General features: G+C 43.3%; 1 protein-coding gene and 1 long non-coding RNA gene across 3 annotated transcripts in view; one reads left to right on the forward strand and one right to left on the reverse strand.

Moving 5' to 3' along the window:
* Positions 1 to 25,019, forward strand: part of LOC147017755 (cadherin-17-like) — a 168,643-nt gene that overhangs the window by 67,564 nt on the left and 76,060 nt on the right. For both annotated transcript variants that reach the window (XM_085847642.1, XM_085847643.1), the window contains exons 8-13: positions 5,144 to 5,278; positions 20,716 to 20,866; positions 21,039 to 21,269; positions 22,205 to 22,281; positions 22,434 to 22,625; positions 22,777 to 23,027. In XM_085847642.1, coding sequence (XP_085703768.1) covers positions 5,144 to 5,278; positions 20,716 to 20,866; positions 21,039 to 21,269; positions 22,205 to 22,281; positions 22,434 to 22,625; positions 22,777 to 23,027 — 1,037 coding nt within the window. The remainder of the gene's footprint in view (positions 1 to 5,143; positions 5,279 to 20,715; positions 20,867 to 21,038; positions 21,270 to 22,204; positions 22,282 to 22,433; positions 22,626 to 22,776; positions 23,028 to 25,019) is intronic.
* LOC147017756 (uncharacterized) overlaps positions 12,853 to 25,019 on the reverse strand; it is a 13,065-nt gene continuing 898 nt past the window's right edge. The window contains exons 2-4 of the long non-coding RNA XR_015049620.1: positions 20,629 to 20,769; positions 17,222 to 17,332; positions 12,853 to 14,287 (exon numbers count right to left, since the gene is read on the reverse strand). This is a non-coding gene — a long non-coding RNA (uncharacterized LOC147017756). The remainder of the gene's footprint in view (positions 14,288 to 17,221; positions 17,333 to 20,628; positions 20,770 to 25,019) is intronic.

Genomic DNA, 25,019 nt, shown 5'->3' on the forward strand with positions numbered 1-25,019 from the left:
AAACCCATCACTATCTCTACCCACTTTACCCAGTCGCACCCAACTGTCCCTGGACTCTGTGTCCTTTTCTCCTGACAAGGTGGAGAGCTTGCTTTCAAACCTCGAGTCAGATTCTGCAACCGGTCCAGACGGCATCAGCCCACGTGTCCTCAAAGCCTGCTCTTCTGCTCTTGCTCACCCTCTCTCTGTTCTATTCACCCTCTCATTTGCCCAAGGTCATCTGCCATCTGCTTGGAAATCTGCTACCATCACTGCCCTGCATAAAAAAGGTGCAAAAACAGATCCCTATAACTACAGACCAATCAGCCTTCTCCCAATCATCAGCAAGGTGATGGAATCCATCATCGCCTCAGATATGAAATCCTTCCTCTTCTCCAATGGCTTGATTTCCAATCATCAATTTGGTTTCAGACCAGGTCACTCTACCCTGGATATGCTGCTTCTGCTCTCCCATCAATGGATGGAGGTCCTCAATGCCAGACAGGAAATCCGAGCCGTATCCCTGGACATATCACGTGCTTTTGACACAGTCTGGCACCCTGCCCTACTCACCAAACTCTCTTCCCATGGTATCCAAGGCCATCTCCACTCATGGCTCGCAGACTTCCTCTCCTGTCGCAGTCAACGTGTGGCCCTAAATGGAGTTCTTTCATCCCCTCTTCCTGTGCAGGCTGGAGTTCCTCAAGGTAGCGTTCTGGGCCCTGTTCTTTTTCTGGTTTTCATCAATGATCTCTCGGACTCTCTGGAAAATCCTCTATTTCTCTTTGCCGACGACTCCACCCTCTGCCGTACCATCTGTCATCCCTCAGACCGGCAAGCAGCAGCTTCTTCGCTCACTGCAGATCTGGATAAAATCACAAACTGGTCCAACACGTGGAACATGTCTTTCAATCCAGACAAATCTCACACTCTCACTATGTCTCTTCGAAAGGACCGTTTACAAAACCCCCCATCCACTTTCTCAACAATCCTCTGGAAGAAGTCTTTTCTTTCAAGCTTCTAGGTCTCACTATCTGCCATGACCTTTCCTGGGAAAGTCACATTTCCAACCTTGCCTCAAAAGCCAGTCGCCGACTGGGAATCCTCCGTCGTGCTAAGTCCTTCCTCGGCCCTCTTGAGCTCCTGACCACTTACAAAGCTTTTGTCCGTAGCCTGATGGAGTACTGCTCTCCCCTCTGGGCTGGTGCTCCTGCCTCCCACCTTTCTCGGCTTCACGCTGTCGAAACCAGGGCATTTAAGATCATCGGCATCTCCCGCAATGAAGCTGAGTCTTTGGGCCTCTCACTCAATCACCGCAGGTTGGTCGGTGGTCTTTCTGTCTTCTACCGACTCCTCTCCAGCCTTGCCCCCCTGCTCTCTCTGCGATTTGTCCCCACCACATTTCCACAGGGCGCTCAAGGTCCGCCAACAACCCCCTTCTGGTAAAACTACCAAAATCACGAATCACTGCTCATCTTCACTCTTTCATTCCTCTTTTTTCCCGCCTTTGGAATAAACTTCCTCACTATTCTTTCCCATTCTTCCCTCCAGGCTTTCAAAACAGCTGTTCACCACCACCTCTTATCTTCCCCCATCCAAATCCTCGATCTTTTCTACCCCCGATCATCCACCCAAGCCCACTTCCTTCATTTCTCCTGCTTTCCTTCCTGAAAGTCCCTGAAATGTCCATCTTCTCTTCGCCATGTTCCCCGTCCCATCCCCATCCATCTCCCTTCCACAGTTCACCTAATGTGTCTGTTCCCCACTGTTTTGTCCCTTCCACTCCCGCCCCTCTTGTCTCATGCCTCCTTGCTGTGAGTTGTGTGTTAGCTCTCATACGAGCCTCGACCAAGGTATACAAAAAAAAAAAAAAAAAAAAGTGGGGGTGGGATGGGGGCCCTGAGGTTGTTTGCCTCGAGACCCGTACTCGCTCTCGATGCCCCTGACTAAGACCCTGTCTAGATCAGGTTGCCCTTCCAAACTGGATGACCAAGCAAGGAGGAGACTGATCAGAGAGGCCACCAAGAAGCTAATGGCAACTTTGAAAGAGCAAAGACTGGTCACTGTGTGCATGTGACATGCCTTTATGGCAAAGACTGGTCACTGTGTGCATGTGACAATAATATTCCAAACACTCCACAAGTCTGGCCTGTACGTTGGGGTGGCAAGAACGAAGCCATGACTCAAAAATGCCCACCTTGAATCCCATTTGAGGTATGCCAAAAAACACTCCAGAGATTCAGAAGCCAAGTGGCAAAAAGTTTTGTGGTCTGACGAAAGCAAGGTGGAACTTTTTGGCCTAAATACAAAACGTTCCGTTTGGCACAAACCCAATACAGCACATCAACCAAAGAACACCATCCCTACTGTGAAGTATGGTGGTGGCAGCATCATGTAATGGGGATGTTTCTCGTCATCAGGGACTGGGGCACTTGTCTGGACAGAAGGGAAAATAGGTGGAGCAAAATACCGAAAAATCCCAGAGGAAAACCTGTTGCCCTCTGCAAGTAAGCTGAAATTGGGACGGAAGTTGACCTTTCAGCGTGACAACAACCTGAAGCACACAGCCAAAGCTACACTGGAGTGGCTAAGGAACAAAAAGATAAATGTCTGAGTGGCCCAGTCAGAGATCCGACCTAAATCCAATCGAAAATCTGTGGCTCGACTTGAAGATTGCGTCCATCAATGCTCCAATTGCAACTTCACTGAGCTTGAACAGAAGAATGGGCAAATATTGCCTAATAAAGGCATGCAAAGTTGGAAGAGAACTATCCCAACAGACTGCCAGCTATAATTGCTGTCAAAGGAGCTTCCACCATGTATTTACTGAGGGATGGGTGGACACTTATCCCACCAAGATAATCAAGTTTTGTATTTTAAATTTATTTTCTGAAATTTGTTTTTCACTTGGAATTTGTGGGTTACGATGTGAAAATAAAGGTGGAAAAAGTCTGATTTCATGCAATTTAATTCCAGGTTATGAGGCAACACAAACGTGAAAATTTTGAAAGGGAAAAATTTCAACAAAAAAAGAAATAACAAGACTTTCTATAAGCATTGCATACAGGGAGCAGGGAAACGACACCCAAGGAGTGACGAATCCTCAGTCTCAAAATGAGCTCGTTGACTGATGTTACCTCAATTATCATGGGCGTCAGCTTATTGGACACAGCTGCAGATATGCCTTGGGAATGGTAACCATCATTGGGATTCGACCAATATTAGTGTAACCACCCTCCAATTATCTCATCACTATCCAGTCTTTGAACTTCAGAGAGTGCTGCAATCCTGTTTTTCAAACACTGGAGCTCAGCTGATAGCAGAGACATGTCATCAACCTCTGTTAGAGTATGGACATTCCAGGCACCCACGTGAATTGACCACCTCAGGTTAAACTGAGGAGACCACCGTCTGGTGGACGACACCACAGCATCACCCCGACACTCCACCACCAACAACCAACCCAGGAAGGTTACCTCATGCTTTTCCTTCTATCATAAAATAATGGGGGTCCCGAAGACTCTGCCCCGATCTCGTCATTTGGTGACCTGCCCTGCGAAGGGCAGCGGCACAGGAGGTACTCTCACAGAGTGGGTTTTTAGTTTTATTTGCCTTTTTGTGTGTTGCTGAACGAAGTGTTTTACGGTGGCCGGAGTGCAAATCCTGCCACCAACCTCCTAGAAAGAGGTAACACAACTGCAAGAAGAGGTTGGCACCCACAGTTGGGCACCAGATATGGATGGCCATTGGCGCGCAAGGAGCTCCTCTGTCCTTTGACAGGTTTTGTTTTTAATCCTGCTGGGTGTCCATATTGTTAAGGATGTTACTACGCGTAACAATATCCATACACCATACCCACTAGGAAACCTGGTTGGGGAGACGGTTTAGTCACCGCCAACCCGACCATGAAACAGGTTAGTACAGGTTCATATGGTACCTGCAGCAAGTCACAGATCTAATCTGATCTGAAAATAATGTTATTGGATGTCCCTGATGTCATTGGAATCAGTCATGTTTTTGGCTCAGAAATGCTTGAAAATGGAAAAACATATTGGCATACCCCCTCCTCCTTCTCCCCAGTATTCCCTCCTATCGCTGACCTCTCTATTTCTTGTAGTTTTCGCTTGGATCCTATTATTGTTCCATTCCCTTTCCTCAAATCATGTGCGACACCTTTGAGTACCAGACACTACACTTCAGCATCACCAAAAATTATCTATCTCGGTGTGATACCTGGGATTTGTTTCTCTCTTTTTCTGGCTCCATAAACTGTTCATTGGTGTTTCAGGTAATCAAATGGCTTAAACTCTGATGCCAATTGTATAACTTCTTCTACAATTTATATCTTCATTCTCTAATTTTTTTTTCTTTCTTTCTTTTATCTGTCATTACTGTTTCGACACACTATTCCCTTTACACTATTTTAAAAAACATTTTTTTTTTAGGGTAAAGTGTTTAAATTGAAACAAATCACTAACCAGAGGTTCAGGTAACAAGGAATTATTGAAGTACAAGTGTGAGCAAGGTTTGTGTCGGTGACAAGTTTGTGTCGCAATAATTACGAATATGAACGAAGTTACATAAGTGAATCTATGTTTGGTGAAGCTGTATCTGATGAACATATATTTGATTTGCATTGAATAACCAAACTCAATATGTTGTGTGCACCCTTGCTAAAAACACAGCAAAGATTGGGGAAGGAATTTGGAAATGAACTGGAGTACTGGCACACAATGGCCTACTCTTTTTGTTTCTGTGAAATGGTTCACCGCACCATCCTGTCGGTGCAAATCTCGTTATTTTGAAAACAAGTGCTTCGACATTTAAATATAATCCCACATTAATATTACAAATATAAACTCCTGCCATCCAGAAACACTTAATTCATTTGTGTGTGCGTGCGTGCTTGTTCGTATGGAGGAAAGGCCATTTTTCTGCCTGTCTCGTTGAACACATTTTCACTTAAGCTCGGAACGAACACAATGCTTGATGGGTTTTTAAGTTTTTCTGTGCAGACGATTGGTGGAAAAATCACAGTGGAGATTTTGAGGCAGACACTTGGTACGATTAATCCTCATAAGTAATGAATATGTTGTTAAAGCACTTTGGATATTTCTATGCTGTTGTTGACCATCGTCTTCGATCTCTTGTGTTGGCCCGCTAGATTCAATGGAATGATAATCGTGCTCACTTTGAACTCAGAGAAAAAAAACATCCACACTCCAATCTCTTTGGCATAAACAAGACATCTGGAGAAATCTTTGTCTATGTCCCACTGGATCGGGAATGGCAAGACAAGGTAAGGCCAATTTATCGACTGTGCACCACTTACAAAATGGTGTACAGTCGGTATCAATTTCAGATTAAACATATTCTGGATACATACATGTTGTTGTGGAAGCCTGGTGTTGGCTTAGTGGTTAGGGTGGCGGCTTGGGATCCCAGGGTCCTGAGTTCAAGCCCCGTTGGCTGCTGAATTAACACCAGGAGGTTGACTCAGCCTGTCATCCTTCCGAGGTCGGCGAAATGAGTGCCAGTGTACTGGTCCCGGTGTATGCCCCGGTTAGAATAGGTGTACCATATCCCTGTGTGTCGTAAGAGGCGACCAGGGTTGGCGTCAGGAAGGGCATCCGGCCATAAAACATTGCCTCAAGAAAAAGCCAAACCCCTGCACAGCAGGGAAAAATGGCTGTAAAAACGGTCATTTATTTATACATGTTGTTGTGGGGATGATTCTTAGGGGTTAACAAAAACTGCTTTGTGGAGTTGAGTTACCTCCTTGATATTTGTTGAGAACAAGCATTACGTAATTGTGAGGTTCACTATGCGTCGCTATAATGTGCAGAGGGATGTGTGTTTTCCCTGCCCCGCTGTTGTTCTATCCCCCACATCAAATCTCTGGCTGGGTTTTCATGTTCTTTCCTCAGTTGTTTGTTTAAATGTTCTCCTTCGAAAATGCACAAAAGAGCCTTGTAGCTCAAGACACCAGGAGAATTTATATGGAATCTGCATTGTGAAAGCTGACAGCTTCACCATGGGAGGCTTATCAGCTTATCTCATGCTGTTGACAGTTGATGGCGACTCACGCAGAGAGATGTGTATACCTGAGAGCACCAATGGAGAAAGAGCTTTGAGGCAATCACCAGAGTAGATGGAGCTTTGAGGAGATTGTCAGAGGAGAGAGGGCGAGTTTTGAGGAGATTGCCAGAAGAGAGAGAGAGCTTTGAGGAGATTGTCAGAGGAGAGAGAGAGTTTTTAGGAGATTGCCAGAAGAGAGAAAGCTTTCACGAAATTGCCAGAGGAGAGAGAGAGCTTTGAGGAGATTGCTAGAGGAGAGAGAGCCTCGAGAAGATTGCCAGAGGAGAGAGAGAGTTTTTAGGAGATTGCCAGAGGAGAGAGAGAGTTTTTAGGAGATTGCCAGAGGAGAGAGAATTTTTAGGAGATTGCCAGAAGAGAGAAAGCTTTGACGAAATCGCCAGAGGAGAAAGAGCTTTAAGGAGATAGGCCAATTGTGCAGAACTTTTAACGCAGGAGTGTGAAGAGCTGAAAATGCCTGAGATCGCCAGACCAAAGAACTTTTGAGAACACTGCGATGGAGCAGAGGGTTTTCACCGAGTTACGCCTCATTGAGCAGGGGCTGTTATGCCAGAAATCAGCTGCTGACACACTGATCTATGCTGCAGAATGCTTTCACGGCTTTGACACCAACTGGTTTGAAAGCAACCTCCTGACATTGTTGTGTATTTCCCTGTATTGGATTTGTCAAATTAATGAAAGAGCTGGCCATAAGGTAAGAATCGTTAAGGAATTTGCCATTCATTCACTCGGTTTGTCTTGAAAATGCATATCAAGTATGGGTTAATTAGTTTGTTCATTGCATGATTTATCATTTATTGTAATTGCTCAATGATTGATTATTTTCTAAGACTCCTTCTCCCATGCCATTTACTTTGTTAATAAATATACCTGGTCAAGGGGTTCGACTCTGCGAATTCTGATTGCCTCGTTTTATGGTTTCGGTTGGTTGTAGTGTACTGTAATTCGAAAAACTGGCTCAATACGGATTCAGGCCACGCTCGTGACCAACGGTTGCTTGGCCAGATTAGAAAGGTCACGATCACCTATTGGTGCTTCCTTGTGTTAATTCCACAGCCCCTATGAGTATGGTAACATGACAAACAGGTCCAGTAACTTACTCGGGGCTGTGAAAGTAGCTGCCAGCCGTTTTGACAAGACCTACGAGACTCGAACCAGGTAACCGGAGCGGGCCGTGGCTGTAATAATATATTATGCACTCAAAATATCATTGAAAGTCACATTGAGCTTTCTGCATATGTGCAGAAGTCCAGGATCAAACACAAAAATTTGCAGATAGAATGGCCATGGGGCTTTATGCTCAGATGGCAATTCTCCACCAAGACTATTCGTCCTTGTCCTACACCTTGTCTGTGCATACTAAATGAAGAGTCCATCAAGCTAAAGCTTAACTCATCCTGACGTCTGCGGTAGTAATCCGTGTCACAAGATATGAGAAGATGAGACACAACTCCTCAATCTTCTGACGAAGGAATCTTTATAATCATTAGATTCTGCATTCAATGTATATTACAAGTCATCAATGTTCCAAATCCGATCAAGCAATGAAAGATGGGAAACTAAACATTGCTTCACACCTGATGCTGTTTCACGTCTTACACCTCCCAATGTTTCATCACACCAGCCACGCTGACCAGTCACGACTCTCCCCGCAGAAGCATTACTTGGGACAGGATGAGACGCTGACCACACTTGTCCTGAACAATGTTGAGAATTTCCAACCATATTTATTTGACATGACCGTTTTCGGGCTTATCCTGTTCCCTTTGTCATCATGCTTCAGCACTTCCTTCTCAGTATTGTCATGCTGTTTATTTTGAATATGTATCTGTACAACGTAGAGAACAAATAGATGTACAGTTTAATTTTTAATGGGAAGCATGTGTACATGCTCAGTTCCAATGAAACTTTTTAAATCACTGTCAAGCTCTTTTTTTTTAATCATTTAGACTTCCACGTGTTAGTTGAATCTGCAGCTGCTTTTCCCACCTCATTTAAGCTAAGTTTTCCGATCCGGACCCGTCGTGTTTTTTTTTTCTGTTATATCTTCGTCCCTGTGTTGCTGTTTGTGTACCATTCCAATTTTTCATGTTGAATCGGCGAATCTTGCTTGTGCTGTACACGTCAAATTTGTTTTCATGTTCTTCAAGGCCTACTTCTCGGATAGCTGCTGTGAAAACGATGTGCTCTCTTTAGGTTGCTATGTTTCTCATTTTGCTTCTTTCTTCCCAAATATTGTACTTTTTACCTCCTCAACACTATCCTATTTCCCCTCCTCACTTCACAAAAATAAAAACAAACAAGATAACATTATTTTTTCACTCCACAACAACCTCATTCTACTTTAATTTCCTTTGGCCTGTACTTCCAGTACTCCATTATTTTTCTCGCTTTTCTCAATATCTCCAAACTGAATCTTCAATGAGTATACACGCTTCTTCCTTCTTCCTTTAAAAGCATTTTAAAATGTTTCTCTTTCCTTATTTCTATGTCAGGAGTAGAACTACCCCCCCTCCCCCCCACGTGTTGTTCTTCCCCAAAAGTATCTGCCAGCGAAGCACTTGATCAACCAACCATCCTCCTCCCACACCAACAGCACCACCTATCTCCATGCCTTAAACACGAATTATTATCTCTCATCCCATGATCGTTATCTCCATTTGTCCAATTTGGGAATTTAAATTCTGCATCCCCCTCACCTCACCCTCCTCAAAGCTTCATGTCCCACTTTTCTGCATCTCGCCTCACATCACCCTCTCAATGCTTCCCCCTTTCCCCTCAACCACCCCCACAACTTCTTCCCCTCCCCCAAACAACATCCCCATACCCCCATTATGCACCCTTCCACACCTCCTCCCATCCCTGTGTGCTGCGCAGTCCTCAGCCATCCGAGGTCTCCGGTCCAACCTGACATCTCTCAATCCAAGCCGTTTCTGATAAACCGGACATAATCTGTCGAACAGAATCCTTCCTCCCACAGGACACACCTGACTCCCTAATACCTCTCCCAGGCTATTGTCTCCTCCGATTTGATGCCCTTGAATCCCGCCTCTTCAGCATTTGTTGCACTTAACATGAATAACTCAATTTCTCAGTGTCTATATACTGATCTTACACCACCCAATCCAAGGAGTACCTTGGGCTGTGACTTTCCCTTCGCTCTCACCTCTTCTTTGCCTTAATGTTACACCGTCGTCCTAACAGTGATGACAACATGTACATCTCTCTCTCAGACATCATGGACAAACTTTTAACCACTCATCCAAACTCTCTCTTCCTCAAACTGGATGTGGTGATTTCAATTGTCACCAAGCAACTTGCCTGGGTGGTGGTACCACTCTCACCAGCCAGGCAGCTTCAGCAAAACAGTTCTGTGACTTCCTAGGTCTGACTCAATCTCTGAATTTTCCGATCCGGTTTTCTCCCATCTCTCTCTCTTTGGGACTTGTCTCCCATATCGACTGACCCTGATGTTAACTCAGCCTGGGAATTCTTCCACAGAAACCTGCTCTCTCTCATGCACAGATTCATCCCATCTCATCTTCAATTAAAGAGAGAGCAGTTGCTCTGAAACAATTTGCCTTCTCTTCCTGGAAGGCTAGTCTGACCGAAGGCAATCTCAGTCCATTCCAAAAAGTCCACAACAAGTGCGTGTCCACTTTCAGTAGATCCAGAAAACAACACCTGTCTCATCCCAAGAATGAACTTTCAAACTTATCTCTCTCCTCTAAAACCAGGTGGCACCTTGTTAACTCAACCACCGAAGGTGAAAGAGGTTATGTTTTCACCCCCTTTTCTGTCTGTCTGTTTGTTTGATTTTGTACAGGATATCTCAAAGCATTGTGGATGGATCCAGATGAAATTTTGTGGAGACGTTGGGTGTGTCACAAGGACGAACTGATTAGATTTTGGTGAAGCTCCGGTTCCAGATCCGACTACTAGAATTTTTAAACTGATTCTTCAACATTGAGAGAAAGGGCCAAAAACGATATATACACGATATCTCAAAAAGTTGTGGACGGATTCAGATGAAACTTAATGGACAGGTTGGATGTGTGGTAAGAGCAAATTGATTCGATTTTGGTGAAGATCCGAATCCGGATCTGGATCCGAGAATTGAAAAAAAAAAGTGATTCTTCACCAATGAGAGATCAAGCCAAAACGATATATAGCACGACATCTCAAAAATGTATTGGGCCAGATATGTTCTCGTGGATCAGGCATTACGTGGTGGAGGTATGCGCTCTACCGAGTGCCCTTCTCGTTCATTCTGTCTCTGGTGCGTGCTCTCTTTCCATCCTTTACCCCTCTTCAAATGGCACCACACAGATTCCGCTCATGAGAAGGCTAAATGCCTCAATTCTGTGTTTGCTTCAAATCTTGTGTCCTCAACCCCTCACTCTACCATACCAAAATGGTCCTGGACTCAGTGTCTTTCTCACCTGAAAAGGGGGAGAATTGTCAACCATAGACTCTAACTCTGCAACTGGACCGGACGGCATCAGCTCACATCTCCTAAAAACCTGCTCTGCTGCTCTTTCACATCCTCTCTCTGCCCTTTTCACTCTTATCATTTGCCCAAGGTCCTCTTCCACCTGCTTGTAAATTAGCCAGCATCACTGAATTACATAAAAAGGTGCAAAAACTGATATCCTTAACTACACAACATAACCTTACTTCCAATCATCAGCAAGGTCTTGGAATCAATCATCGAAGTTGACATGAAATCCTTCGTTTTATCCAATAACCTAATCTCAGATCACCAATTGGTTTCAGACAAAGTCACTCCACCTTGGACATGCTGCTTCTACTCACCCAACAATGGATGCAGGCCCTCAATGTCAGACATGAGATCAGGGCCATCTCTGGACATTTCTTATGCTTTTGATACACTCTGACATCCTGACTTGCTCTCCAAACTCTCTGACTCCACGGCCAACACCACACATGGCTTAATGACTTCCTCTACTCTCATTGCCAACATGTGGTTCTCAATGGAACCCTTTCATCTACTCTCTCTGTCAAGGCTGGAGTGCCTCTTGGCAGCGTTCTGGGCACAGTCCTATTCCTGATCTTCATAAATGATTTCTCTGACTCTGGAAAATCCCCTTTATCTATTTGCTGATGACTCCACCCTCTGCCGTGACATCCCTAATCTTTCAAACAGGCAGGTCAAAACTTGGAATATGTCTCTCAATCCCAACAAATATCTCACTCTCATTATCGTTCTCTGAAACCCCTCCTATCGACTCTGTCTGGCAAACCCTCCTGTCTACCTTCTTAACAATCCTCTTGAGGAAGTTCAGCCATTCAAGCTCCTGGGTCTCACTATCAGCCATGACCTTTCTTGGGAAAACCACATTTCAAATTTGGCTTTCAAATCCAGCCGTCGACTGGGCATCCTCCGTCATACAAAGTTCTTCCTGGGCACACCTGAACTTGTATCCACCATTTGGAGCACTGCTATCCCTTGTGGGCTGGCTCCCTTTCCTCACACATTTCTCAGCTTGACGTCGTGGAAACCAAGGCCTTCAAGATCATTGGAATCTCCCACGATGAAGCTTAGTCTATGGGCCTTTCACTTCGCCATCACAGACAGGTCGGTGGTCTCTGTCTTCTACGACCTCTTTTCTGGTCTTGCATCCTCTGCTCCTTCCATGCTTTGTCCTCTCCCCCCCCCCAAGGTAACTGCAGGGCACACATGGTCTACCATCAACTCCCTTTTGGTGAAACTACCTAAATCCAGGATTCTTCACCCCCCCCCCCCAGATCTTCAAGACAACTGTTCACCACCATCTCAGATCTTCCCCAATCCAAAATCATGATCTTTTCTACCTTTGTTAACCCACCCTTTCCCCAACCCCACTCCAATCCCTCTTTCTTCCAACTTTCCAGTTTTCCTTCTTGAGAGTTTCCTTCTGTATCTATATTGTCCACTCTGCACATCCTGTCCTGACCCCCAACCCTCAATGCTCCCCACACTCATTGTTTATCCAACTCTCCCTTTATCATGGCCTTCAACTCTGCTGTTGGTGTTTACCCTCTCTCTCTGCTGTTCCATTTGTCCTGTTGCATTCTATTCTGCTCAGTGCACTTGTCTCAGCTGTTCCATGAGCCTTGACTATGTATACAAAAAACTGATGACTGCAGTGTCTGTAACACTAGTGCTTTGGTGACAAAATCAAGCAATAACGACGATTATTTTACATTGTTTTACTCCAAGTGGTCGATACTAAATAAATACATATTCTGTATACATTTGAATCGTGTTTAAATTTGGAATTGCACAAATATCAATAGAGCACTGCATCTTCCGTCAAAGCTGGGATTTTCTCGGGCATATGATCCAACAATTTCACCCAAATTAATGATTGAGATGTAATGTTGCTATTGCTGATATTCTATACTGGTTTCTGTTAAAGTGTAGCTTGGAGCACACGATGGCTCTAATTTCATCAGCCTGTGTCAACTGTTATACAAAGAAATGTCACATGCTGGCACAGAGACGGGGTCTTGTAACTGCTTCCTTTCAGAGAAAGGTGACTGCAAAGACAAAAAAAGACAAGAAAACGGCAAGAGAAAGAGCAATCAGAGATTGCAGACCCTTGTCAGGACTTCTTTTGTGTGGTGCATTTTGTGTGGCGTTTGTGTACTGGTGTGTTGTGTAATTAATAAGAGACAAAACTAGAACTGCCACATTATAACTGATGGCAGTGATGACCGGGTACCAAGACGTCCGGCTTTGATGCAACCCTGCTTTGATCGGACACCTGACCCTGACCCATGATGTTCCTTTATTATTATTCATTGTTCACTTGAATTCAGAATGGGATTAAAATAAAATAAATTAAATTCAAATGGAGGACCAAACAGGTACAAGTCCTGCAGTGGAGTCATCAGAAGGAACCAAAACGAGCAAAATGCAAAGATGAAGTCATCAGGAGGAACCTGGATAGGATTCTGGTTTCAGTTGCTACTCCTCTACCCTCAAACCCATCCAGGCACAGCCAAGTGAGCCTTATTCAAAAATAAATAAATAAAAAATAATCAAAAAACAAAAATAAACCATATCAAAAAATTAACTAATTTGGGCTGTAAACAACCATGTGTCCAATCAAGTGGAAATTTAAAGCATGTATTCCCCATTACTACGACATCATAAATGTCAAGTTTTGTGTCGATTGATTAAGCGGTTCCAGAGAAAATATTATTTAAGATTCTTCTTCAATCCAATATGGCTGCCAAACCATGTGACCTATCAATTATTCCTCAACAAACCTGGACATCCATGGCTTGGGGAACATTTGTGTGACGTTTCCCCTCGATTTGTCGAGCCATTCTGGAGAAGAAGATTTTTTAAATAGGTTTTCGGGTAAATCCAATATGGCTGCCAAACCATGTGACCTATGACATCATTCATATGTGTGAACCTTTTGTACCTCATGGATAGGTGGTCATACCTGTAAAGTTTTGCCTTGATGTGTTCAGCCACTTCACAAAAGAAGATTTTTTTTTTATTTTTTAAGGTTAAAATTTTTTTTTTAATGGCTGCCGGATCACGTGACTGATGACATCATCATTAATTTTTTTTGTGGACCATTTTATCCAGAGATGACCCTCAAAAATGTTCATGCTGATCAGATGTAGTGTTATACATATGCAATTATGATGTCATAACGAAGGCACCTATGATATGATAAAAACATCACACTTATTCCCCATGAGGAGAACTTGCCATGTACCAAGTATCAATTTTTTCCTGGTGCGATTTCAGAGTGACAGAGGTCCAATTTTTCCCCGTTTTTCCAACATGGTTGCGGTGGTTTTCGTCTCAATCGTCTCAAATTTCATTTCAATCCGACAAGTGCTTGCGGAGAAAAACACGAAAGTTCTGTGCAGACAAACACAAACAAGCAAACGGACCCAAACCGCGATACCCTCTCCTACGACAGGGTAAATACGTGTTTTTAGTCACTTGACTGATTCTGTAGAGTTGAAAACAAGAAAGGATAATGACTATAGAGCAGCAAAGAACCTTGTGATGCCACAGGACCCAAGTAGCTCTTAAAATGAACCTCCTCATAAAATCTGGCTGCAAGTCAGATCTCATGGCACTTGGCACAGACCAGGCTCCAGACGAAACTCCATCCAACTGGGTGGTTTTCAACCTCGGTTCCACCCATCTTCGTGCTTTAATAACCAAAGGCATTACCTGTAAAACAGCCATGCAAATCAACTGTGCAAAAACAACCCTCGTCTCCAAGAAAGGTTAGATTCCTGTTAATAAAATCGTTCTTAGGACCGTTACACTCCCCGACTAAGAATTGAGGTTGTACATTTTTATCAAATAACAACCAACCAGGGTTCACAAAAGAACATGAACTGCAAATTAGAGTGCTTGGGCTTGGAGGTAAGTGCCTTTTCCAGAGCGGCCTCGCCTAACTTGAGCGAGCAGCCATTTGTTCTGAGGAAGTTCCTTGTGCTGAAGGAAAATTACGTCTACCTCGGAGATGTCAGGGGTTGTGATCTCGTTCCACTTTAAGTGAAATTGTAGCCTCTGGAGATGTTCCTTTTGCCATCATAGCCAGAACTAATCAGCAATTAAGGTACTGAGCATGTCGCTAGTGTCGTCGTTTATATAAGTTCGGCTCGTTGAAGTCACCAGGAGGTGCTTCGAGAAGCTGGGTTTTCAGGGTCAGAAGCATGGCAGGAGTGAGAGCCCGAGGATCATTGGCATCTTATGAGATTGTCGTGATGGGCTGAGAGTTTACACCAGCACATGCTTCAGCCATAAAGCTGGTAAAAGTACGTCATAAGTGAGTTGATGTTTCCGCAGCTTGGCGAACATTGAAGCGAGAACACGCCGAATGGTTCAATTTTGTCACTCCCACAGTTCTCCAAAGTGAGATGCCTTGGGTGGGTTAAAAACCCATGTATAACCATTTGCTGACTCGTATCTTGCTCTATGTTCTTGGTTCAGCTCGCCTTGGGCTCGGATGAAATGTGTTCTCCAGTCACATTGCAGTCGTGCAATTGGACCACAAAGTGAAACAAATCTCCATCGTGCTGAGATGAAAGCTAAAGCGTCCATTGCATCGATAACCTCAATATGCATATCTCTGGTGCACAGGCAAGAGAAAACCATGGCGCATGCAGTTTATTGTATTGCCCTGTGTCTTTCTAGTTGCGATGGTCCATGGACAAAATACATCCATTCCAACATTGGTAAAGGGTGGGGGGGAGGGGGCGGTTGGGGGGGTGTTGCTTTGACTCTTTCCTCCAGTAGGTCAGCCATGAGATGGGTAAGAAGCTTGTCTCTTAGTTTTCAGTAGACGACGCATTGGCTGATAACTCTTCTTATGAGGTCATGGGCTCTAAGGATCAAATAGCCTCCAGCCCATACAACTGCCACAGTCGTGTGTCCACCTGGGTGTTGTGCTTCCCAATGCAAGTGTTTGATGATCAGCTTGGAGACTTGACTGTATTTTGGAAGGGGTGCGAGATGATGACCTCCAAGATCAAGGTTCGGCTAATCGAAGTCCACCTCCAACTCTAATAATCCTGTCTCTGTCGAGGAATGGACTCAATTTGTAGAGCGGGCCCCTCTTCATAGTGTTGTGCAGGGTTATGCCAATATTCTAATCTGCTTTGAGGCTGGATATTTCTTTGCTGAAACACTTATTTTGTACACCATGGAGAAGGACCTTCTCTGCCGTCCATAGCTCTTCTACTGTTGCCTGTCTGAAAGGTTTTCCCTCATTCTGGTTATATGATTGACTGGAATCAGTAGTATTCTCCCTTCCAGACTTGAAGATCTTTACCAGGATGATTAATGTCGCAACTGCCCATCTGAGAGAGGTCCAGGTGGAGAAGCGAGAGAAGCGCTCACAACCTAAATATTGTCCACTTTCTCTGGAGTCCCAACAGTCTGGGTTGTCGGTGACCTTTGTGGAGAGGATAAAGGTTTGTTTGCGGACTTCCGGATTTTCTTCATCGAGTAGAAACTGATGTCAAGAAGATATCTCCAGTCTGAATTGGAGAGGGGTCTGGCTGCCAAATAAACTCTGACCATGTTAACCAGAAGGTTCTTCCGAGCTGGCTCGCTTGTATTGAGCATTAAACGAAGTCAGCAGGGTTCTCGTCTGTGGGGGCGTGATGGCACTGATGGGGAGTAGACACATTGTGTATCTTGTGAACTCAATTTCCTATGTTCACGTGGAAGAGCTTTGACTCATTTGAAATGTACCCTTGACTACCTTGCTTTCTGTGCAATAGGTAGTGCTATATAAGGTCACTCAATCTTTCAGCTCATGCTCCACTGTTTGCACCAACACTAGCGAACACTACACCACACAATTCCGAACACTGAGAAGGCGAGCAAAGGTGTGACTCTTGCTTTGGTTCATGGAAGGGACACATATGGCTGTTCATTCTCGTTGATTAGTTGAAGTTAGCAACAGCTCCAATAGCAAGATCACTGGCATCAGAGAAGACATGGACCTCCCTTCGCTTGACTGGGCCAAAGTTTAGTGGCTGATAACATTATGTTCCAAATTGGTTGAAGACACGATGAGCAGTTACTTATCTGTAAATGTATACAGACTTGTTCCCAACATTTTATACGATAAATTTAGTTACTGGTCATATAATTGCAGGTAGTATAAGACTCCAACTAATAGACTATGGAATCAAACCTTCGTAATACTGGGTGTGCTACGTCAACCAATCTCTGGGTCTTTTTGAATGTTGGCTCCTGAACTCCAAGGTCAAAGTCTTGTATTCCTGTTCATTCATTCCCTTGGTTGTTGCGTCCAGCCATAGCCTCACTGCATCACTACCCCCCACTGTCACATTGTTACCCGTTTGTCATCTCGTTTTTCCATGAGTCTCTATATTGTATATAAAAAGGTATATATATATATATATATGTGTGAATTTGTTTAAAAAGATATTCATAATTTAATTATTCTTTTATATGATCATTTCTCTTCTTACTACACATGCTCCATCGTATGAGGTTGGTAGCTGAAAGAGCAAGTATGATTGGCTCAAGTCTTTCATGACCCAGTTGGCCAGTTTTGTCGCTTGAATTGAGCTCGTAAAGCCAGGGATTTGTAATTTATTCGAGGCGTCAGTGATAACTCACCTCCGGTTCGCGAGACACCGTGGGATCATTGACGTACATTTGTGAATGTCAGTGGTGGCATTTCATTCCTAACGTCCATCTCAGGCACGTCACACTTGGTGATGCAACAACCTGCCGGAAAGAACCAATGGGACCGTTTATAAATCGGGTTGGGAATCGAACCCAGAATAGACAGCTCAAGGTGAGTGTACTACTTGTACACCATGCTGTACACATTTCATATCATTATGTAAGTATCCCCCCTTTAATTGCTGCATGTAACTGGGTGTAAAGTTTATCCTGATCATATCTGGTGTCATATTATGATGAGGCTACCTGTGTTGATGCTGATGAATGTCAGAAAGTGTAAGTCAGTCAGTCTGTCTCCTCCATAACTCCAAAACCATGAAACCTTGCAACCTGAAACTTTGCATGCATACTAAGGAAACTCCAAGGTGGTATATGAATGAAAATTGGGTGTTTGGGTTAATTAAAACATTCTTTTTGAGGAGATTAATGGCTTTATTTAATTATATCCTTCATCAAGGTGCATCCTTGGACACCACGCTCTCCCTCGCTGGGGTCTTGATTCACCATTTTGTTCGACCTGCTCAAAAATGCCTTGACATGGAACAAGCCACAACTGTTTATTAATGACAAAGCACTCAAAATGTTGTTGTTTTCACTTTCCTCACTCATATCTTCAAATGCCTCATTGATGCACCTACAAATCACTGGACATATCGCTTTTGTAAATGCTCTAGTTTTCAAATGAGGAGCTTGGAACGATTTTATGCATTGCATGGTGCAATTTTCCACGATCTACTCTCACGGACTAATTAAAGTATATCATCGAAATATGACTTGAGTTTGGAGGATCGGATGACGTGGACTAAATAACTCAAAATCTGGAGTGAAATCTGAAAACGTAATCAAATCAGCGATGTTTAGGCTTTTTTTGTGGGGATGTGCCATTATCAATCAGCTTGTTATCACTTGCCAAGCCAGCCGTTCATTATCAACTGTTTCATTGGAGTGCACGCTTGAATGCTTAAGCCACTTTCCGAGCATCCTTCCATCAATAGCAGTCCAGTTCGTGTCCCAATCAGGATGTGTAGTCAGAAATTGCGACAAGGTAAAGATACGTAGACAGCACACACGGACATGGTATGTATGGGTAGATTTGAGTGTGTGAAGGGACTCTCTGAGGTTGTGTATGCATACCTGCATGCTTGATTACAGGCACCGTGGAGGCAAAGTTTCATCCTGTATCTTACGATGATGATGGGTGGTGAAGGTTTTAACTTTTAACCACAGCAGCATATGTGTGATCATGTTTTCCTTTGGCTTCATGACTGTTTCTAAAGCAATTGGCTATTTTATATGAACCGAGTGTGCTTAACAAAGGTTATATATGGTTTCTCTTTGTGAGTTTTCAAGTAAAATATGTTTGATAACACCCGATTTCCAAGCCCTTTGCTGTATTCATGTTTTCTAAATTACCGATCCAAATCTTTTTTCCACCCGTCACGACGATTGGCAGCTGTATCTAAAGATGAATGTTTATGGACATCTCCCTGAAACGTCGATAATGAAACGTTTTTATCATTTGTTTATTGAAATTCTCCGACAACAAGGGTGAAAGTTATTCAAGGTTTTTGGGTTGCATATAGTACGTACTGTAGTAGGTAATCAGTGTGTGTGTGTGTTTCATAAAGCATAACATTTTTAACATAACACTGCTAACTCCCCTACCCCGACTTTTCTCTCTCTCTCTCTCTCTCTCTCTCTCTCTCTCTCTCTCTCTCTCTCTCTCTCTCTCTCTCTCTCTCTCTCTCTCTCTCTCTCTCTCTCTCTCTCTCTCTCTCTCTCTCTCTCTCTCTCTCTCTCTCTCTCTCTCTCTCTCTCTCTCTCTCTCTCTCTCTCTCTCTCTCTCTCTTTCTCTCTCTCTTTCTCTTTCTCTCTCTCTCTCTCTTTCTCTTTCTCTTTCTCTCTTTCTCTCTTTCTGCCACCTTATAATACAGTGCAGCATCCTCCTACCACACATCAATCCCTATATCTCTCCCTTTCCCACACACCTCTCCCCTCCCCCTCCCTTTTTTTTCTCGGTTCTTCTCTTAGTATTTGCTTGTATTAAATAACTTGTTCATGTTCAATATAACTTGGTATATCTAAATATGACATATCTTTTCGGTATATCTCTTGTGAATGCAAACTCGTGTTGATGACATCGTGTATTAATGATGTATATTATATACTTCATACAAATAATAACGATGGAAACGATGAGAAAAAGGTATCAAGGTGAATTACCATTCCACTTAAGTTAACATCCAGTACATCAAAGCAATTATAAATGAGAATTTAAAATTGATCATTTGAACAGGGCTCATTAACCTCGACGCCGTTGATCTCACGTCATATGTCCATGAATCCTCATGTCATACATGGTGTTCACAGCACGTTCAATGTACATTTCATGATTTAGAACCTTCGCTCGGGTTCAATGGTCTTATCCGAGTGAAGAATCAAATTGAATATTCTCTTTTCTCCTTTCATGACACCTAAGGTGCACAACATCGATGCTCATTATAGCATTTTGCTCGACTATTTTTGTTGTCTTTATTTCAGATTTATTCTCTTCCGTTCTAGTATGCCTCGAAACCCGATTGTCTGGATGGCATTGCTAATAACCCGTCTCTCCTTCCTACACCCACCGCCCACCTGCCTCACCGTGCCGCTGCGTGCTCATGAAAACACCTTTATCAGAGTGTTTGGGACTTTATTGAGCTTCAGGTTATTCACCAAACGATGCATTTGTTCTGAAGTTGCTTCGTCTACCCATATGACCTACTTTTAAACTTTCCATTTTGACATGACGGCACAGCACCGTGATCGGGGCATTGATTGAAACCGTACATCTATCTCCCCATAATGATGATTATTACGTGTTTAATTTGGTTGTTCCACTGAAATTACAAGGCCTTGTTTTGATCCAAAAACCCGGATTCGATCATAAGAATGTATAATAATTATTTATTTTTGGACGAATTTTGGTTTCATTTCAAACAACCTGCTTAATATTTGCTATACTGCTATATATACTTAAACAACCTGTTATACTGTGTGGTCATATTACTGATATGTGAAACAAAATTGGAAATGCTAAATTTAACAAAGGAATGAGTGGATATAAAAGAAGCTTAATCAAATGCTATAATTAAAAATAATTAATTATCATGCAATAGAGATTTAACACATGCATGCTGGACCAAATGACCCTTTTCTTTCTGCATGTTTGTGCAGAAATTATCTTCAATGGAAACATCATGCAGAATAAAACAAATTGTGTGATTTTGAAGACATGCTCAATGAGTAACTCGTACTAAGTTATGGACACACAAGGTATATTATATTTGAGGTGTTACCCTGTCGTCTCTCTTCCCAAGTCTTCCCCTCCATCTATTCTTTTCACCTCATTCGATGTTGTCCTCTTCCTCTTACTGGCCCTGCAGCACATTCTCCTTGCATCTGCTCGGGATGAACATGGTGTCTTGTTGGACCTTCCCCTGGAAGTCAGTGTAATTGTTAAGGATGCAAACGATAACGCGCCACACTTTGATCATCAAATGTACTGTGGTGTGGTACAAGAGACCGCTGAGCCTGGTACGGATCATCTACAACGTGACCATTCGCTTTTCTCACTCTTGTAAACTTGTCACACTTATAAAAGCGTGCCATTTAAATGTTGTTCGTGGAACAACAACAACAACAACAACAACAAACTTTAGGGTGGACAGTAAAAGTAAATAAATAACTCTTCTTCATTTCCTAACAGGTACATTTGTCGTCAAGGTGACTGCCACCGATGCTGACGATCCAACGACACCCAACGCAGATGTCCGTTACAGCATCGTGGAACAAGACCCTCCACTGCCCAAAGAATCCATGTTCAGTGTTGATCCTATCTCTGGAAGAATGACTCTGAGCACAGCGCACGTCAATCGTGGAGAAGTGAATCGCTACAAGTTGACTGTGATGGCATGTGATATGAGTGGAGATGAAGGAGGTATCTTTGTATGATTGAGCACTATTTTCAATTAGAATGGCACTCGTAGAGCAGATACAGTAGTCTCACCTCGCACTCTCATTCTGAACAAAAATACCATCGTTAACCGAACATGCTACTATTATAGCACACTGCTATTATGGCCCAAGTACCCATATCATGTCACATAGTTTGTTGGCATGGCTTATGAATGTCACAAATTTAATTATTCACTCACATCTGGTCATACATCAGATATATGAAGTTTCAGATTTTTTTTGGATAAGGAGTTAAATTCAACCAATTATGGCTGGAATACCACTTCACCGATGACGTCATTATCACCCTATATACTCCATGGGGGAGTTTATGACATATGCGAAGTTTAAATTTTTGTCGTTGAGCGGTTTTGGAGAAAATGATGTCCAAATTTTTCTCTTCAATCCAATATGGTTGCCATACCATGTGACCTATGACGTCAGCGTTGGCAATAAAATATTCCCCATGGGGAGTTCCTCTGTTTAAAGTTTAGCATCGGTAAGACAAGCGGTTGCAGAGAAAAGCATTTCTAAAAAGAAAATATATCGATGTGGACACACACACACACACACACACACACACACACACACACACACACACACACACACACACACACACACACACACACACACACACACACACACACACACACACACACACGTGCACACACGCACAGCAATAGTCTCGCATCCCCTTCTGGGCGAGATGAATGGTATGGGTAGAGATGAAGGAGGTATCTTTATGTGAATGGTCATTGTTTTCACTGCATTTTCAAGAGGTCAAAGAAATACCTTTTATCTAACACCTTTCATGCTTCTGTGATTATAAGAAGAAGTTGTTAAACAAGTCTATAACCATTTATGCAATCAAAGGCACATTCTGCATGATAGAACATTCACTGCTGCTCTTATCCACAGGACTGAATGAAACCTGTCAGGTGATAGTCGATGTTATTGATGACAACGACCATGCACCAATCTTCAATGTCACCGAGGTCAGTGGTGCACAAAAACGTGCACGCTTCTTAACTGTTAACTTGACTTAAAACCAATGTGTACACCCACTTGCACCTGAAAAATTAAGTTAATGCAATAAGGACCTGCATTGGTGGTAAGATCGTCCATCTGTGTGGTCTACCTCCCACAGTATGGTCCAGTAACGATAAGCGAGGACAGTCCCAAGGGAACCAAGGTGATGGAGATCGCAGCCTGGGATGCAGATGAGTTTGGCTCTAAAAGTTGGCAGGTCATCTTCAACGTTTCTGATGGAGACCCTGATCGGATTTTTAATGTGTCGTCCAATTTGAAAAGCAATCAAGGCCATCTCCAATTGGCTAAGGTGAGTTTGGGTGGAGAGGTGAGTTTAAGGGAGAAAGAAGAATATCTCTTCGTTCCCTCCATGCGTTTTGACTTTCCATGCATACGTGTCTCATCCTGTCCTGTATCCATCCTCTTCATTCACCCTTTACCCATGTTTGTTTTCCCTACAGAGATTGGACTTTGAGACGAAAAACGAGTTTAATCTGACACTAACAGCTCTAAACATGGTACCTCTGGTAGAAGACGCACGTAATGGTCTCTCCAAAGCACATATACAGGTCATCGTGACTGATGCAAACGATGCGCCGGAATTCTCAAAGTCCGTTTTCCTCATTGCTGTCCTTGAGAGCGTGACCATTGACTCGACTTTGCTGAAGGTCACGGCTAATGACCCTGATACCAAGCAACATGACCCAGTGCGGTGAGTCTCTGTGTTCGATACACCAAAATCCATTTGTGCCGATGTTCTTGTAAATATTGTTGGTGTTCACCGTTAGGTGAGTGGTTCTTTACTGTAACTTGTAAGAAAAATAAATTAAATATTTATTGTGTATTGGTACTGTACAGGGTGGTCTGAAAGTCACTTTACCCCTGATAAATTCCTCAGACCTTCAGTGGTGTGGTGGTGAATTCAGTGGGCAAGGATGAAAGGACTTCTTCCACAGGATTGTTGAGAAAGTAGATGGGGGAGAGACGTAGTGAGAGTGTTAGATTTTTATATTAAAATGTGAAAACAAACGTATGGCAAAGCTGCACACACAGTACGACCTTTTGTTTTGCAATGCCGTGAATGGGCTCATTTCACAGGCCGGGTGATTCATCAATATGTGTGCCATCCCCGGATGGACGTTGAAACGGAGGCCCGTCTGCCGACATTAGTCGGTGGATGTTAAATATCCCATCAGGTCCTTCGCGAAGAGTAGGCGAGCTATATCTGGTACACTGAACAAATCCTAAGTTCCTGCTCGAACTACTTAGTCGAACGTCAAGCCTGGCTTGCTGGTTCATGAAATACTTGGGCCAAGCTTCCCTCGGCCAACCCCACAAGAACGTGGGAATGATTGTGGCCGTTGAAAAGGAAGAAGAGGAATAATAAGGTAAAAAAGAAGAATAGCAAGAGGAAGAATGGTATAAGGTAAAATAGATGCAAGAGATTGCATGGGAATAGTGAACTGTTTGGATTTATTAGTCCATTCTGGTTTCACCAGAGGGACTATAGGTTTGCTGTCCTTCTGTCTGTCCATCCATCACACCTGTGGTTTTTAGACTTTTTTTCCTATACCTTTTAACATATTCAACTGAAATGTGGTACGTGGCTTTATTTTGATAAATTGCAGAAGATCGAGTTTCAGGGAGTTTTATCAATTTTTCACAAAGTTATGTCCTTTGTCGACTGAGAAAATATCACTTCTTCCACATGGGTCAGTGTTCAGCTGCCCTGATTCCACCGCACTGCTTCACACCCATGGGCTGGATAGCTGACCTGACTCCACCCCAATGAAATCATGCGCCACCATTGCATGAAGCAGCACAGATCGGCAGGCCTCAGGCCTGGATGTTAGTCCATCACCCAATGCAATTGAATTATCCCAGGTATATAACCACGATGTATTATATACTAGCAAATGCAACCCATTGCTTCGCTGATGGGGACAATAAAAGGGGGGGGGAGGGAGAGAGAGAGGAGAGACAGAGACAGAGACAGAGACAGAGACAGAGACAGAGACAGATGTAAGGTGAGAGGGGAAGAAAAAAGGATGAAGAAAGGGGAGCTAGGGAGAGCGACACTTCACCAAACGTTGCTATTCACTGTGGGAGGGAGGAGTGCAAGAGAGATAGATATATAGATAAGCAGTGACAGCGAGAGAGCAACAGAGGTGTGGGAGGAGAGTACTGCAATTTATTAGGAGGGAGGAGGTAAAAAAAGAGAGGTGAGGGGTGGAGGTGGGGTTAGCAAAGAGAATGATATATGATGAACACCAAACAAAACAAAAACAAACTCATGTCAGAACAGCTGTACACACAACGACACAACAGAGTTTTTTGAGTAATCCGCTGGCACTTCCACAAAAACTTTGATATTCCAGTTCCAGAAAATTTGTGGGAAAATGAACCAAAAAGCAATCAGTGAAAACATTGAAGTACCGCCCACGTACGACCGAATGATTCCATTGAGCGTGAACATGTAAAACAAAGCATTGTGACCAGATATCATACTGAGGTTAAAAAAAAGAGGAAGGCATTGCTAATTGAGGTGTTAATAGCAGTGATTTTGGACCAACAATGCAGAAATCAAGAAAATGACCAAATAGCAAAACCTCAAGCATGAAGTGAAAAGATCCTGGAACCTGAAGAATGCCAAAGTTGTTCCAGTGATGATGAAGAACCTCATGGGAATGATGAAGAAAAACCT

The sequence above is a fragment of the Eptatretus burgeri genome, chromosome 11 (genome assembly GCF_056783735.1).
Source record: "Eptatretus burgeri isolate ZD-2024b chromosome 11, Ebu_testis_v1, whole genome shotgun sequence".
Taxonomy (NCBI): domain Eukaryota; kingdom Metazoa; phylum Chordata; class Myxini; order Myxiniformes; family Myxinidae; genus Eptatretus; species Eptatretus burgeri.